Source organism: Nicotiana tomentosiformis, chromosome 12, assembly GCF_000390325.3.
Source record: "Nicotiana tomentosiformis chromosome 12, ASM39032v3, whole genome shotgun sequence".
Classification (NCBI taxonomy): Eukaryota; Viridiplantae; Streptophyta; class Magnoliopsida; order Solanales; family Solanaceae; genus Nicotiana; species Nicotiana tomentosiformis.
The window spans coordinates 131,030,872-131,049,161 of record NC_090823.1 but is presented as its reverse complement, the minus strand read 5'-3'; the positions used below and the strand labels follow the sequence as shown (position 1 = coordinate 131,049,161).

The 18,290-nt window shown below is 37.7% G+C and overlaps 1 protein-coding gene across 1 annotated transcript; it reads right to left on the bottom strand.

The window, feature by feature from the left end:
• Positions 1 to 3,934: 3,934 nt before the first annotated feature.
• On the bottom strand, positions 3,935 to 7,778 carry LOC104106160 (transcription factor bHLH77-like). Its single transcript, XM_009614653.4, has 8 exons — positions 6,832 to 7,778; positions 6,211 to 6,402; positions 5,804 to 5,869; positions 5,634 to 5,702; positions 5,225 to 5,296; positions 4,981 to 5,148; positions 4,810 to 4,888; positions 3,935 to 4,455 (listed from the first exon to the last, which is right to left on the bottom strand). The coding sequence occupies exons 1-8, from the start codon at positions 7,480 to 7,482 to the stop codon at positions 4,418 to 4,420; spliced, it is 1,335 nt and encodes a 444-aa protein (XP_009612948.1). The 5' UTR covers positions 7,483 to 7,778; the 3' UTR covers positions 3,935 to 4,417.
• Positions 7,779 to 18,290: the final 10,512 nt, after the last annotated feature.

The following is an 18,290-nucleotide window of genomic DNA, read 5'->3' as shown; positions in this document are numbered from 1 at the left end:
TAAGAGTTAAAGGATCCTAACTAGGGGCGGATTTAGGAGGCGGAAGGGAGTTCGCGCCGAAAAATTACACTTTAGTCAAAATCTATTTTATACCTTTATATATTATGTTTTGACTACAACCCAAAAGCATAGTTTAGTGGTCAAGGGGATTCAAAGTCTTTGTGAGGTCGTTGGTTCAATTCCCACTAACTATAATCTTTTCTAATTTTTAACTTTTTTTTTTGAACGCTCTTAACGAAAATCCTGACTCCGCCAGTGATCCCAACTATCACTACCCTATAGTAAGATTGTTGCTCAAGTCATATTTGTATTGAAAAGGACATCTAGATGAAACCTACCACTTTGAATAGGAAAAGGCATTGAAATAGTAACATGGGCGAAGCCTTTTCCCTTTTCTGGTCCATAATAATAGATATATTTGGTAGTTGATAGAGAGAAACAAATCTCTGAAAATAACTGAACTTAAAAAAAGAGACTATCTTTCTATGGATGCAAATTTTTGGCTTATTTCTGACTTTCATTAAAAATAAAAAAAATATTCTATACACTTTGCTTTACGTATCAAAGTGGGGCCAGTTAAAGGACTAAAAATCATCATTCTTTTACTCTATAGGAGGAGGAAGCCAAATAAATACATTAATTTACATGAATCAATCTCTACAAGGATATATCGTTGAAAAAGTTTTTATCTTGTCAGAATAAGATATGATCTTAAAATAAGTTTGTATCATGTTTATATTTTCCTTTGACATTATCTAAACTACTCTAGTATTATATATTATCAAATCCCATCCACCTTCATACAGCTAAAATCTTGAGATATTAAAAGGGCAAACCGGTGCACTAAGCTCTCGTTATGTGCGAGATTTGGGGAACGGCCGAACCACAAGGGTCTATCGTACACAACTTTACCCTGTATTTTTGCAAGAGATTGTTTTCTCTGCTCGAACCCGTAACCTCCTGGTCATATGGCAGTAACTTTACCAGTTACGCCAAGACTCCCTTTCAAAATCTTGAGATATTGCTTAGAGATAAAAAGGAATATTGATAATGATATTAAAGCTTGAAAGTAAAAGATTTAGTTGGTGAAATCATAATGATGGGCTGGCTATTCAATCTTCAAAATCATAACCTATTTTTTCTTTTCTTTTTTCCTAACTTTAGGCATTTCGTACTTGAACTACTAATCCGACTAATTCAGATTTATATCCCGTCCATCTACTAAAGGAGATAAAACGCTCCCCACGAATGGGTTTTCAATTTCCACGTTCGAAATCAGAATTTCTGATTAAGTACGAAGGAATTTAAACTATTGTAGCACAAGTTTTTTCTCATATTTCAAATCAAATATGGTAGGAAACCAAATCAGAGAAATTTGCTGCTTAAGTTGAAAGAAAGAGACATAAAGTGAAAGGAAATTTTCGTACTTTTTTTTTTCCTTTCAAGAGTTGATAATTCAAAGTGAAGTAATATCATATTATCATAATGCCATAACTTGTACAATGATTAAAGCGCGTAGTACAGTATTAATAACTGCAAATTGCTCTGACATGGTGAAGATATTAAGTAATATCATTAGCTTCCCACCAACCCCTAAAGTAATAAAAGCATTAGATTAATGCATTATAGCATATAATCCAAAACTTATGAAGAACATAAAGAGTAAAATGTTCCAACGGAATAAAAACTTATTCGTATAGAGTATTTATATAAAAAAAAAAAGACATAATATTTGTTTGTACATAGATTACTTTCACTAAATCATAATAAATTGATATATATTATCATCTTTCTAATCACTTAACTATAATAAGTTAATATGATTGGATACACCACCTAACCGAAGTAATTTTTAACCTTTAAAAGGAACATATAGGGCAAACAATAACAACAACGATAACATAAGTATACCCAGTATAATCCCACATTGCAGGCTCTGGAGAGAATAAGGTATACACAGATTTTACCCTTACCTTCTGAAGGCGAAGAGATTATTTTCGAAAGATCCTCGGTTCAAGAAAATAATTCTTAACATGTTAGAATAAGAGAACAATAATAAAAAGGTCATGTCAGAAATACTAAAAAAAAAATATTAATTAACAACACAAAGCAAAGCATAGGGCAAAATCCATCAATAGTTCTCTTATTTGTGGACCCTAATTAATTGTTCGTTATATCCGGAGTTAATCACGGAATGCCATGATTAAGCATCTTTTCATGCCGTCAAAATCCATTATCTTTATAGTTTTTTCTCCTTGATTTTTTTTTAAAAAAACTGCAACCTTTTTTCACCTATCTAGTTGACTTTATAGTTAAGAAGATTCATGCTTATTCATGGCTTTTTTTCTCTTTCTTTTGTTCCAGAATCATTTCTACTACAATATATGTTAGAAAATATGAGATTTTTTTGGTTTTTCGTTCGGTGTTCGGTATACGAATTGGGGTGAAATTTAAAAATAACTAGATTTAGAAGTTGTAATTGAAAAATAGTCACAGTTTCAAAAGTAATCGAAATTTAGCCACTTTTCATGTAAAGATAAATTTGAACGAAAACACTGTTCAAAATCTGAAAAATATTCCAGCATAATATACGAGAGTTCAAATTTTTTACATGTGAACTTCCAGCATAATATACCGGTCCAGCATAATATGCTGAAAGTTCATACACATGTGCTTCAATCTCCAGTATATTATGCTAGAACTTTCCGTGTGCTGGAGTTCTAGCATAATATACTGAAAGTTCATACACATGTGTACCAATTTTCAGTATATTATGCTGGAATTTTCCGTGTTGCAGCAAAATAATGACTATTTTTCAATGACTTTGCAAACACTGGCTATTTTTCAATTACCAGTCCGAAAATTGGCTAGCCCGTGCTATTTTTACTTCGCATTGGGACCCCGAGTAACCCGGATTCGCACTCCGTAAGACGCATTAAAGGGAAAAGTGCTCCCTACTATGATTTGTTTCATATCTTTAAGACTCGAATTCGAGACCTCTTGATTAAGAATGAAAATATGAGACCATCTTAATATGTAAGATTTAGCATATCTAAGAATAAGAAAAATTGAAATATCAAGTGTTGCTTGGAATCAGTGTTTTAAAAGGCGTGGGCATAAGGCGAGGCGTTTTATATATGCCTCAGCGGGGCGTAAGCCCAATAGATATTTAATTTTTAATATTTTATAAAATAATATAATGACAGTAAATATTTATAAACAGGTAAAATTGCATAAAAATTAAAGAAAACTATATATATGTATTCCCCATCCCCACAAAAAACTAATCAAAACAATCTATTATACGCTACTTACAAGCACAAGTAATTTGAGTCTAAAAGAATAAAGTTTTCTATACGGAGGAACAAAAATGACGATTAACCTACAATTTGAACTTTGAATTTGTTGCTATGAAGGAGAATGTAGTTCTCTTTGTATTTGTAAAAAAAATTAAATATTCGTTGCTTTTGGGAGATATTAGTAGACTAGCGGACAAGATAAAAAATTGGAAAAAATCATGAATTAGGGCTTAAATCAATAAAAAAAGTTTTGACTTTTAAATTTAATACTTTTGAGTTCCTTTTTAAATCTTTTGAGTAATTACCAAACTGACTTTTGAGAATTTGGGTATTATATGAAGGACTAATTCAACAAATTTTGTTTTAATTTGAAAAAGTCTCTGGGGCTTACTCCTCATTAAAAAAACGCGGCTCGAACACCCAGGCATAGGCCCCGAACGCCCGGGCGTACTCCTCTTGAGACTTTCGCCCCACACCATCGCCCCGAGGCGTTTTTGGTATGCCTCGCCCCGAAAACGCCTTTTAAAACAGCGGTTGGAATTATGTGGACCAATGTCCTTTTTGATGCTCGATAATGAATTCAATATAGTACACAGGATTTATGTGTATAGAAATAAATTTAATTATGCGCCATAGAAAATAAAGAGAAAATTCAATATTATAAAGTCTCAATGAATTAGTTATAAAACAAATACAGAATGGTAAGGAACTATGGTTGAAAGGAAACTCAAGGTTGAAACAATAGGTTACATTGAACTAATTAACCTCTCAAATACACTTTCTTACCATAACTACTATAAAATAATTTACAAGTTAATCAGAGTTATCACACCCCATGTGGTGTCTGAAATTGTCTCTCCAATTTAATAAAAATAATCACATATGGGAAAAAAATTTGATAATCATCATGATTAGCCAAAGTAATCATTGAATAAATCAAGAATTGGAAGAGAGAAATGATCTCTCTTTCCTTTTTTGTCTTCTTTTTTCCTTCTTCTTGAATCAAAGAATTGCTTTGGCAAAAAACTGCCAATTGTCTGTTTATGTGTAGAAGCATCTCTCATTTGGGGCCTCGAATGAATGCAACAATTTTAACCAATGGTCTTTTGGTCATAGGCTCATAGCTCAACCTTCATTTGTGCTGAGGGCATATTGCCTACATTCAACAAAGCAAAGTATTAGATTTACACAATTATGTCACCTATCAGTTAATTAATTACATGTAAATCTTTATATCAGTCACGGATAATGCTTTCATTAGGTTAGACTGTCTACATCACACTCCGTGGAGTGCAGCCCTTCTCCGGACCCTGTGTGAATGCGAGATGTCTTGCGCACCGGGATGCCCTTTCTTTAAATCTTTATCAGGTAATGATGGGTAAATTTTTATGATAAGTATTACTCCATATGATAAACTTATAAAAATGGTAGCTAACCTACTATGACGATTAATATAAAAGATCTTTATGCAGTCAGTGTATATAAGTTAAATCCGTAACAGTATACTAACCAGGAAAGTTCTGTGCCTGAATTTGGCCAAAACCCATCTGGATAACACTATGGAGATCATCCTCAAAGAATGTTGGAACCTGAAAATGTTAAAATTTCCTATGTTAAGTGAAAAACTGGAATTACAAATTCTACAACATTATTACAGTTCCTAGCCCCAATTCTTGATTACCTGAGGAGTTTGTTCAACAAACTCTTCCATATGAGGCAATTGCATGATGTTTACATTTCTAGCCATATAGCCATTTGGACAATGCTGAGATTGGAATTCATATGGAAATGCTGTTGAGGTTTCTGATGGATGCAAGTTATGTTGCAACGATTCGGCAGATTGAAACATCTGAAGTTGACACAAAATTATAACTAAGAGGTCAAAAACTCATGAATAATACTAGTATGAGTTTTGAATGACTTACATTCTTGGAGATAAGAGATTCCGTGTTGAAGTCCATTCTTGGATTCATATTAGATAACTTCATTGAGAGGAACTACATCAAAGTACACAAATATACAATTCAGCCATCTTGCTAAATGCTAATGTTTAACTCCCCATCATTTGGAATATGCATTGCAATTGATGACTAACTCTTGAAATTTTTGAAAGATTTGAAAAATTGAGCTTGAAAATCTTTGCAAAAAGTTAAATTTTTGGTTGAAAAAACAACAACAATAATTCAAGTATAGTCCAACAAGTGGGGTCTGAAGAGAGTGGTGTGTACGCAGACCTTACCAATGGCTGTTTGCGATAGACTCTCGGCTCAAGAAATAATTCATGCAAAATCAGTTTTTGCAAACTCTAAAACAAAGGTCACTTAAGAAAATTACCTCAACTTGACACTGAAGGGATTGCACATAGTTAATGATCTCATCAAGCATCACAGCTTTTCCAGTCACCTATTAAGAAAAAAAACAATAAACTTTCCATATTAGAATTCTGCATATTTTTCTCTTAAAATTATTAAAACAAGTAAAGAAGTATTCTCATAAGCAATTACTTTATTGCAGCCAGGTACAAGATCTTGTAAGAACTTCATTCTTTCACCAATTTTCTCTCTTCTCACCTGTCCAATCAAAAGAATGAGTAAAAAGAAAAAGAAACATTCTAACTAGAAATACACCAAAACAATTGCAGCCGAGTATCTTCCGGAAACAGCCTATTTGTCTTTCTAGGGTAGGGGTAAGGACTGCGTACATCTTAGCCTCCCCAGACCCCACATGGTTTGCTGTTGTTATTTTAAACAAAAACAACAACAACATATCAGTATATTCACACAAGTGGGATCTGGGGAGAATAGTATGTACGCAGTCCTTACTCCTACCTTATAAAGGTAAAGAAGCTGTTTCCGAAAGACCCTCGTCCCTCGGTTCAATACAACAAAATAAACTAAGAAATTTTAAATACCCTTTCAGCTAGACTATGTGCATCTGTGGCCTGACCCCTTCTGGCTCTAACATGAATATAATCCTTTGGTGGCTCTGCAGTCTTTGGATTATCTTTATTTTGTTCTTTTGTTTCTGCAGCATCTATATCACTTCCATTTTTTTCATCAGACTTGCTTCTTTTAGCACTTGATTCATTATTTTCTGTCGAAACCTGCATAAAATTAAGTAACATCTATTTCAGTTTTTCAATTATGGACCAAAAAGAGATTATGTTCTATACATTGACAGTGTAAAAAAATATTTACATAATCAGGTAACATATAATCACAGGCTATGTTGCTCGGACTCTTCGGGAATGTTGTCGGGTGCATGTTGGATTCTCCAAAAGTAGTGTATTTTTGGAGGATTCGACACGGGTGCGGCAATATTTTGGAGAGTCCGCGCAACATAGATCACAGGTAGATCTCTATGACAAGCATTAATCAATAACTCGATAAAAATGATAATTAATCTACTATCATCATAAGTTAAAATTCAGTAAAAAATCTTTAAACTCTCAATTTCAGTGCATATAACTTAAATCAAATTAAATTAGGAATTGCAAATCCAAGAACTTAGAGAAAAAGAGAGAGTTAATCACATTGGCATTCTTGGCAATGGTTTCTTTAGCTTTCTTCTTTGGAGCTGATTTCCTCTTCTTGGAATTGGCATCATTTCCAAGTGGGATTTGTTCAGATACTGAAGAATTCTCCATTGACTCTCCAAATTCAGATTCTTTGAATTCTTGAACACCCAATTGAGATCCAGAAACATTAATACACTTGCTACTTGAAACTCTTGAAAGTTTCCCACTTTCCAAATTTTGAACATTTCTATTAACATATTCAGAATCAACAGAAAAATGTGCCAAATTAGTACTATTTGGCAAGTGATTTACACCAAGAAGTTGCAAATTCCCATTGATTTGATGATCAAAATTGGAAAGATTGAGTCTTGGAGGGGAATTCAATGGAGTAGTATAACAAGAATTATTAGTACTATTAACATAAGAATTTGGTGAAATTTCACCAGAATTACAAATATTTCCTAGTTTACCAATCAACTCCCTCAACACAAAATTGTCACCACTACTATTGTTACTATTGCTAGGCATAATATTAGATGTAACTGGAGAAGACACAATTGAACTTAATGTAGATTCAAAAGGATCATTCTCCCAACTGGGGTTGTAAAAACAATTCAACTCATTCATTGTGTTGACATTATTCAAGAACATGTTTTTCTTGTCCATTTAACACATATGAGATACTAAAATTCACTTACAAACCAAGAAAACAGAACCCCAGAAAATGTAAAGGGAAAATGAACACTACAAAAGAATTTAGTATAGTACTAAATTTGGAAGAATTAAGGTAAGAGAAAAAGGAAAGAGAGAAGCTGAAGTCAGAACCCAAAAAAAGTGATTATGAGATTGTTATTTGAATACACTCAAATAAGAAGGAATTGAGATGGTTATGATCAGGGGAAAGGAAAGGAAAGGAAAGCAGAGAGAAAAATGTAGGAAACTGGAAAGAAAGCAAGATGAGAAGATAAAGAAAGGGAAATGTCTGTTTGACCTTTTTTAATTAAGAAAGATTTCTTGAAATTTTGAGTTTAACTTGCGTAACCGGTAAAAAATGTTGCGTAAGAGTTAAGTCGTGAAAATAATCTCTTGTAAAAATGTAGAAATATAGGATAAGATTACATACAATAGACCCTTGTAATCTTTTTTTTCGAACCCCGCGCATAGCGGGAACTTAATGCACTTGACTGCTCTTTCACGAGTTTAACTTCTACCTATTGACATGTAAAAATATTTGTACAATCAATATGTAAAAATATATATTGTCATGCAAAAATACTCTTTAATTTTATTACACTATTGTGTCTCTTACTTTGATTATTTTATTATTTTTGTCGTCAAAATTTTTCTTTTCTTTAGTATTTTCATCTTAGTTTTTTTACGCTTTTATTTTTTAAAATTTGTTAGGAAAACTTCTTTCTTGAGCCGAGGTTATATCAAAAATAACCTTTCTATCTCATTCGAGATAAGGGTAAAGTCTGCGTACACCTCCCACCCTCTCCAAACTACACTTGTAGGATGACACAGAGTATGTTATAGTTGTAATGACAAACTCTATGATAAACATTAATTGACAATGTGATATAATTTAAATCATGCCTTTATTTATTTGTGGACCACATATCTAATGTTTTTTTTTTCTCTTCATTGTTTTGCAAGTATACATACATAGGTAACGTGTCTATATATACTACAATATCTCAGCCATAAAACACCGTAAAAGCCGGTGGCGGTGCGGGTGTGATGGGTGGCAGGGTGGTGTGTCTTTAGATTGTCGGAACTTTAATGTCAAAATAGCTGATGTCTTTTTTGTTAGAAGGTGATGAAAAAACAATTGTTCATATTTGACTAAAAAGAATAACAATACTATGTTAAGCCTTTTTTTAATTTTTTTATATAATTATATAGTATTTGAAATTCACCGATTGATTAATTCACAACAGGTAAAACCAGTTATAAAAGAAAACATTCTCTAATAAGATTTTTTATATTTTTCTAACTCAATATCTCAGATTAAGGTGAATATTCTCACCATACTCCTTGGTGGTAGACCTTCTTTGATTTCTCATAGAGTTAATTTTTTTTTTATGACAGTGGTGTCCGAACTAACTTGCGTATACCTCAACTAATTATATCAGATACTTATTATTTTTTACTAGTACAGTTATCTGTTATCAGGTAACTTTGCCCCTTAACACTTGGATAAGTGGAAAAAAAATTGCCTAGTATTTTTTATTGTCGGCGAAATTTGACTTGAGACCTCGTGATTTTGTCCGACTTTGTTGATTACTAGGCGAAATCAATAAAAACAAAAGGAAAAGAAATCTTTTGGGCGTGGAGTTGATGCGAAATAGGATTGTGGTGGTTAATATATACTGGCAAACAACCCTGTTACACTGGCACTGTTTTGTCTATGGTGGATACAATCAATGATTAATGGCCAGTTAAAAAGGTTAAAAAAAAGGAAACTATTTTTCCTCGTTATTTCTTTTAAAAAGGATCTATTTAATTAATTAATGAAAGGGAGAAACTAAGGGCGTAGTTTAATTTAAATAATAAAGTGTAACATGGAGAAAAGTGGAGATCACGAAAGAAAAAAAACTCCTTGGATAATTATACATTTTCCTCCATTTTGTAGTCATTAAGGGTGTCTTTAGTACGAAGGAAAATGATATACATAAATTGATAATTCAAGATTTTTATAATTGAGTTTTGCAGCTCCACCGTAGGGGAGCCTTAGAACAACAGTAAAATTGTCTCCGTAAGTCACAAGTTCGAGCCGTGAAATCAACAATTGATGCTTGCATCTGGGTAGGCTGCTGATGTGTGGCTATAATTCCATAGTTTCGTACATTATGTGCCATGCATTTTACATGCTTTAATGATAAATTACACTTTATTTGCGCATAATGAAATCTATTTTATGTGTAGGTGAATTGGAGATGAAAGTAGAGCAAAAGAGATACTTAAACGTTGGAAGTGTGCTCGAGAACAGTGAAAAGGAGAGACCTGGCGGGGCCAGCCAAAGACCAGGCTGAACCAGGCTTTAGCCTGGCGAGGCCAGCCAAAATCCAGGCGTTAGGCTGGCGACGCCAGGCCTGAGGCCAGGTCTAATCCGAGTTTTGAAGACTTAATTCGTTTTCGGGTTTGACTAGGACTTGGCCTACACGTTTAGGGTTTCTTCTACACATATAAATAGACCTAAAAATACCACTTGGAGGGACTTTTGCAGCCAGAGGCAAGAAGAGCTGGTGGAATCACCCCCTGGGAGTTAGAATCATCAATTTCTATATCTTTTCATCTTTACTCTGTATTTTAATTATGAAAAATATTTGGGATATTGTTACTATGAGTATGAGTAGCTAAATTCCTATTCTAGGGTTTTGATGGAACCTATTGGAGGATGATTTTCTTGTTACGTTAATATAGATTTGCCGTAGTATTTTCTCTATTTGTTCAACTATATTATTCTTGTGGTTGATTGAAGGGCCCTCAATTAGCTGTGCCTATTTAGTATGTATTACTCGGGAGAGAGTACATATTTAGGTAGTTGTTGAACAACATCACTCCTAAACGTATATGAAGGATCAATACAGAGGTTTAAAGGTGGGATTAGGGATAACGAAACCTTGGTGCGATTTGAGTGAGCTGTACTTAATGCCAGCTAGTGTAATTCGGGAGAATATGTCTAATAAATTGTGGTAATTACTCAGGAGAGAGTTACGACAGTTAGAGTATTCATGATCGATAGAGAAGACTTAGGCAAATTTGTAGAAAACATAGCGGAAAAGATTCCGACAATAGGTGAAATCACAACCTTAGATCATTCCAATTCTTGTTTACAACCCGTTCGTAGTTAGTTATTAATTATTACATTTTCATTACTTAATATTTAGTTAATAAAAAAACATAAATTTTTACTTAAATATTTCTGAAGACTGATTGTGTGAATTTTTGCGAGTCTAGTAGCTGTGTTTGATAGGTTAATTTCCTGTGGGGTTCGACTCCGGACTTATACACCCGAATATATTTGCAACGACCGCTTAGTCCTTTTTATAAGGCATAGTTGGGCGTGATCAAATTTTGGCGTCGTTTCTGGGGAATTAACGGTGTTATTAATTGCAGCTAAAAGAAGTGCTAGAATTCTTAGTGTAGTCAATTTTCTCCCTTCTAAACCAAATACATTAAAATTTTAACTTTGTTATCTTGGTTGTCACAGGTGCATGCCTAGGAAATCCTCAAGAACTGGTGAATTGCTCGAAGCGTTATCAGATCCTGAGAAAGTTTTCAAGGCACTAAATCGTGCCAACTAGAAAAGCAAACAACAACGAAACTCGACAGAACAAATCGAACCAAACATGGCTGACGGAAAAGAAAATCTAATCAACAATAGAAACACTGAGAATGAACCAAACATTCGGGGTATGGTGCCTCTTGTACCAGAAATAATATTATATGATTGGACACAGCCCACCACCGACAATCTGGCAACCGCAATTGCAGTCCCTCAGATACAAGCAGAATCATTCCAAATCACAAATAGCATGCTACATTTGTTGCAAAACAAGGAACTGTTCTTAGGGTCACACATTGAAGATCCTCAACAGCACCTGAAGAATTTCCTGTCAATATGTTTAATGCAAAGGCAACCTAATGTAACACCAGACGCAATAAAACTTTTGTTGTTCCCATTCTCGCTGACAGGAGAAGCTCAGACTTGGCTTAGTTCACTCCCCGTAAATTCCATCACTACTTGGGAGGAATTAGTCAAGCAATTTTTGAACAAATTCTACCCACCAAATAAAACTGCCCAACAGATTGATGATATATTGATCTACAGGCAGAGACCAACAGAATCACTACAAGAAACGTGGGAGAGGTTCAAGGGCATACTGGTTAAGTGTCAACACCATGGTATTCCAGATCAGATGTTGGGACAGAGATTCTATATGGGACTGGCTGACAGCTTAAAGGCCAATGTTGATGCTTCAGCAGGTGGAGCATTTCTGATTAATACATTCGCAGAATGCAAGATCCTACTTGATAAGATGACACAAAACTCAGGATGGATGACAAGAGCATCCACGATCACTCCGGTAGTTCACTCAGTGGCGTTGGACCCAAATAACTCCATAGTTGAGAATGTGGCCACTCTAACGACACAAATGAGTATCCTCACCAAAACGATTGATGAATCAGGCCAGAAGCAGCATGTTCACATAGTTGACACAACTAATGGGGGTTTATGTACACCATGCTAATACCAACCATATATTTGCTCGTGGAGTGCGGAAGGTAACAACCAGCAATATCATGAAGATATGAATTATGTAGCCAGCTATGAGGGACAAAGGCAAGGTGATCAGAATTGGGGTCAACATAATCAACAATATAGACCAACGCAACAACAGTACAATAACAACAACAATCCTGGAGCTATGCGACCACTAGGTCAAGTTGCGCCTTACCAAAGGCAACAGGGCTACATTCAGCAAAATCAGCAGCTGACTTATCAACAACCTCAACAATAACAGATTATGAGACCAGATGATGGGTTTACTAAACTTGAGGGAATGCTGGACAACAACAACAGAATGCTGCAATAATTGATTGGGTCCACAGGAAAAATGCAACAGAGGGTAGACTCGCATGAATCAGCGATAAAGGGTATTGAGATTCAATTAGGACAGATTTCTATGGCCCTAAACAATCATCCCTAAGGGATGTTACCTGCAGATACACAAGTTAATCCAAAAGAACAGGGCCCGAAATAGCTTATGGCAGTGAGTCTACGAAATGGTAGAGACCTAGATCTGGGGCAAGAGATGGCTCGCGAAAGCCGGCCTACTGAAACACTTGTGCTAGTACCCGTCGATATAGATGACTCAACAAGTTTAACAGAGGTGACGGTACAACATGCGCCAGCTGAAACAAGAAAAGAAAAAGAAGTCGCGAAGGAAACTGAGTCAGAGCAAGAGAAGGTAGCAGAAATAGTGCCAGAGTAGGTTCAAAATCAAACCACATTAAAGAAGTGGCCTCCAGCACCCTTCCCCCAAAGATTGGCCAAATATCAAAAAGATGAGCAATATAATAAATTCTTGGAGATGTTGAAGCAAATTCAGGTAAACATTCCATTGATTGACGCCTTAAAGGAAATGCCTGGTTGTGCAAAAATGATGAAGGACTTGATGTCTCGTAAGTTCGACTTTCGAGACTTGGCCACGGTTACACTGACTCAGACATGTAGTGCTGTTGTGATAAGACCCATAGCTGAGAAGTTATCTGATCTAGGGAGTTTCACAATCCCATGCACAATAGGCAACTATGCATTTGCTAAGGCACTTTGTGATTTGGGGGCAAGCATAAACTTGATGCCCTTGACTATCTACAAAAGGTTAGGCATTGGAAGAGCTAGACCCACGTCTATGTTATTACAGCTGGCCGACCGGACAGTGAAGAGGCCTTCTGGTATCCTTGATGATGTATTAGTATAGGTGGGGAAGTTTGTTTTCCCAGCAGATTTTGTCATTTTAGACTGCCGGGTTGACGAGGAGATTCCCATAATTTTGGGAAGGTCATTCTTGGCCACTGGGAGAGCCCTAATTGATTGTTAAACTGGAGAGCTAAAGATGAGACTGAACGATGAAGAGATAACGTTTAATGTGCAGAAATCTATGCGGCAACCCAGTGAGTTTGCTAACTGCTCTCTGATAGAAGCTGTGGATGTGATCTTGGAGGAGGAAGATGAGACTCTGAATGCAAAAGACCCTCTAGCAGCATGCCTCATGAATTTATTAGAAATGAATGGTAAAATCTTGGCAGAGTGGGTTTTGGCCCTTGAAGGGCGAGGGTACTGGAAAAGAGAGCTCGAATTCGAGCCTTTACACTTAGAAGAAAGAAAAACACCTCCAGCTAAGCCGTCAATTGAAGAACCACCATAGTTGGAACTAAAACCGTTACCGTCTCACCTCAGGTACGCTTTCTTGGGACCTAAATCCACTTTACCTGTTATTATCTCATCCAGTTTGTTAGATGTGCAGGTAGAACAACTTTTGCAGGTGTTAATGGAATGCAAGACTGTAATTAGCTAGACCGTTGCAGATATTAGGGGGATCAGCCCGACATTTTGTATGCATAAGATTCTACTGGAAGATGGGTACAAACCTTCCACAGAACATCAAAGAAGGCTAAACCCCAACATGAAAGAAGTGGTGAAGAAAGAAGTGATCAAGTGGTTAGATGCGGGAATCATCTTCCTAATCTCTGACAGTAACTGGGTTAGCCCAGTTCAGTGTGTGCCAAAGAAGGGTGGAATGACTGTAGTGCCCAATGAGAATAATGAGTTGATCTCAACTCGTACAGTTACGGGTTGGCGAATTTGTATGGATTATAGAAAACTGAACACAGCCACCCGGAAAGACCATTTTTCTTTACCATTCATTGACCAAATGTTGGATAGACTGGCAAGGAGGTCTCACTTATGCTTTTTGGATGGGTATTCGTGGTACAATCAGATTTTCATAGCCCCTGAGGATAGAGAGAAGACATCATTCACTTGTCCATATGGCATCTTTGCCTTTCGGAGAATGCCATTTGGCTTATGCAATGCACCGACCACCTTTCAGAGGTGTATGTTAGCCATTTTCACTGACATGGTTGGAGATATTATGGAAGTCTTTATGGATGATTTCTCTGTGGTGGGGTATTCGTTCGAAGACTGTCTGCACAATTTAAGAAGAGTGTTGAAAAGGTATGTAGAGACAAATTTAGTGCTGAACTGGGAGAAGTGCCATTTTATGGTACAAGAAGGTATAGTGCTGGGGCATTGAGTGTCCAAAAAGGGTATTGAGGTTGACCATGCTAAGGTTGAGGTGATTGAGAAGTTGCCACCGCCCACTTCAGTTAAGGCAGTAAGAAGTTTCCTCGGGCACGCCGGGTTCTACAGGCGATTTATAAAGGATTTCTCTAAAATTGCTAACCCCTTATGTAAACTCCTTGAAAAGGATCATTCTTTTGTGTTTTCTGATGACTGCAGGTTAGCGTTTGAGGAGCTGAAGAGGAGACTGGTGACTGGACCAATCATCGTTGCACCCAACTGGGAGCAACCATTTGAGCTCATGTGTGATGCGAGTGACTATGCTATAGGAGCAGTCGTGGGGCAGCAGAAGGACAAACTGGTACACCCAATTTACTATGCAAGCAGAACACTAAGCATTGCACAACTCAATTATACTGTGACTGAGAAAGAGATGTTGGCTGTGGTTTTTGCATTCAACAAATTCAGGTCTTATTTGATTGGTTCAAAAGTGATTGTTTATACTGACCATGCAGCACTTAGGTACCTGATAGCAAAGAAGGAGTCAAATCCATGCTTGATCCGTTGGGTTCTTTTGCTACAAGAATTTGATTTGGAGATCTGCGATAGAAAAGAGGCAGAGAACCAAGTGGCAGACCGCCTTTCAAGGTTGGAGGGAGCTGAACAGAAAGTCGAGGTAGAAGATTTAACTGAGACATTCCCAGATGAATAATTGCAAGCAGTGATATTGGAGGAAGTGCCATGGTATGCAGACATTGCAAACTACCTGACAAGCGGTATTGTCCCCTATGATCTTTCCTCTGTTCAAAAGAAAAAGTTCTTTCATGACTGTCATATGTATTATTGGGATGAGCCTTACCTGTTCATGATTTGTGTTGATAACATGATCCAGAGATATATCCCCGAGATAGACCAATCTTCTGTTTTGCAGGCTTGTCATGCATCACCATATGGTGGCCACTTCGGAGGAGTAAGGACTGCCGCGAAAGTGCTGGAATCGGGCTTCTACTGGCCGACAGTGTTCAAAGATGCACACTTATGGGTGAAAGGTTGTGACGAATGCCAACGAACTGGAATATTTCCCGCCGATATGAGATTCCTATGAACCCAATTCAAGAGGTAGAAGTGTTTGACGTGTGGGGAATCGATTTCATGGGGCCTTTCGTCAGCTCATATAGCAACAAATACATACTCGTAGCTGTGGACTACGGTCGAAATGGGTGAAGGCTGCAGCGCTCCCGACAAATGATGCTAAGGGGGTAATTGGTTTTTTGAGAAAGAACATATTCATCCGATTTGGCACTCCAAGGGCGATAATCAGTGCCGGAGGCACTCACTTCTGCAATCGAGCCTTCGCAAAGCTGTTAGAAAAGTATGGTGTACGTCACAAAGTTGCCACCCCATATCATCCACAAACGAGTGGGCAAGTAGAAGTGTCGAACAGAGAGATAAAGAGTGTTATGATAAAGACTGTGAATACTACAAGAACAGATTGGGCAAGAAAGTTAGATGATGCACTCTGGGCCTATCGTACCACTTTCAAAACTCCGATTGGTATGACGCCATATAAATTGGTATTTGGGAAGGCATGTCACCTACCAGTGAAGTTAGAGCATAGAGCTTTATGGGCACTGCGACAGTTGAATCTCGATATAGAAGCTGCGGGCACAAGTAGAGTCACAGAGCTGCAGGAGCTTGATGAATTTCGTTACCACGCTTTTTAGAGCACAAGAGTATACAAGGAGAGAATGAAAATAATGCCCGATAAAAATATTCCTGAGTGGAGTTTTAAACCCGGAGATAAGGTATTGCTATACAACTCAAGGTTGAGGTTATTCCCGGGTAAGTTAAAGTCACGATGGTCGGGACCATTTAGTGTGGTGGAGATTCACCCCACCGGAGCCATAGAGATTGCTGCATCAAATGACTCTCGCACGTTTAGAGTCAATAGGCACAGGTTAAAACATTATTTGAGCATGGAAGATGCGAAAGTAGTGTTGGTGACTCATTTGCTCGAGCCACCAAGGTTAAGCGTGCCTTAAGTGCAATTATCTGTGTCGTGCCACGATGTTAAATCAGGCGCTAGTTGGGAGGCAACCCAATTCGTAGTTGATTTTTAGTATAGTTAGAATTTTTGTTGTTGTTGTTGTTGTTATTTTGTTTTTAGGTACTAACAAGTTTGCAGGCGAGTTTGGGCAAGTCGAACAGGGTTTCAACATCACCTGACGTACACCAGGCGCTGGGGAAGGCGACGCCAGGATAAAGCGGCCAAAACTGGCGTTTGGGATGGCGACGCCTGGCTAACGCCATGCTCTGCTTGGCCTTAGCTGGCGACGCCTGGCTAATGCCAGGTTCTACTTGGCCTTAGGCTGGCGACGCCTGGCTAACGCCAGGTACTGGGCCACGCGATGCCAGGTAAGTTATTTCGGCCAAGTTTAAGTTATTTTAGTCGAACCTCCTCACATTACACGCCCTAAACACTGAACACAATACAAACAACCCTAACCTCAAACACACATCAAGCTTTAAAAGAAAAAAAAGTCACAAGCACACACATCTTCTCATCAACGTTGCTCTCAACCAAACACGATGGTCGGAACCATTTAGTGTGGTGGAGATTCACCCCACCGGAGCCATAGAGATTGCTGCATCAAATGACTCTTGCACGTTTAGAGTCAATGGGCACAGGTTAAAACATTATTTGGGCATGAAAGATGCGAAAGTAGTGTTGGTGACTCATTTTCTCGAGCCACCAAGGTTAAGCGAGCCTTAAGTGCAATTATCTGCGTCGTGCCACGCCGTTAAATCAGGCGCTAGTTGGGAGGGAACCCAATTCGTAGTTGATTTTTAGTATAGTTAGAATTTTTTTTGTTATTTTGTTTTTAGGTACAAACAAGTTTGTAGGCGAGTTTGGGCAGGTCGAACAGGGTTTTAGCATCACCTGACGTACACCAGGCGCTGGGGCAGGCGACGCCAGGATAAAGCCGGCCAAAGCTAGCGTTTGGGATGGCGCCGCCTGGCTAACGCCAGGCTCTGCTTGGCCTTAGGCTGGCGACGCCTGGCTAACGCCAGGTTCTGCTTGGCCTTAGGCTGGCGACGCTTGGCTAACGCCAGGTTCTGCTTGGCCTTAGGCTGGCGACGCCTGGCTAACGCCAGGTTCTGCTGGGCCTTAGGCTGGCGATGCCTGGCTAACGCTAGGTACTGGGCCAGGCGATGCCAGGTAAGTTATTTCGGCCCAGTTTAAGTTATTTTAGTCGAACCTCCTCATATTACACGCCCTAAACACTAAACACAATACAAGCAACCCAAACCTCAAACACACATCAAGCTTTAAAAGAAAAAAAATTCACAAGCACACACATCTTCTCATTAATGTTGCTCTCCACCAAACACGATGGTCGGGACCATTTAGTGTGGTGGAGATTCACCCCACCGGAGCCATAAGGATAGCTGCATCATATGACTCTCGCACGTTTAGACTCAATGAGCACATGTTAAAACATTATTTGGGCATGGAAGATGCGAAAGTAGTGTTGGTGACTCATTTGCTCGAGCCACCAAGGTTAAGAGAGCCTTAAGTGCAATTATCTGCGTCGTGCCACGACGTTACCCAATTCGTAGTTGATTTTTAGTATAATTAGAATTATTTTTTTTTTGTTGT

Excerpts from the sequence above, each read along its gene's own strand:
- LOC104106160 (XM_009614653.4), bottom strand. The coding sequence starts at position 7,482 with ATGGACAAGAAAAACATGTTCTTGAATAATGTCAACACAATGAATGAG. Across the intron at positions 5,149-5,224 it reads AATCTCTTATCTCCAAGAAT|ATGTTTCAATCTGCCGAATC; the intron begins GTAAGTCATTCA and ends TGTCAACTTCAG. Across the intron at positions 4,456-4,809 it reads TCAGGCACAGAACTTTCCTG|GCAATATGCCCTCAGCACAA; the intron begins GTTAGTATACTG and ends TGTTGAATGTAG.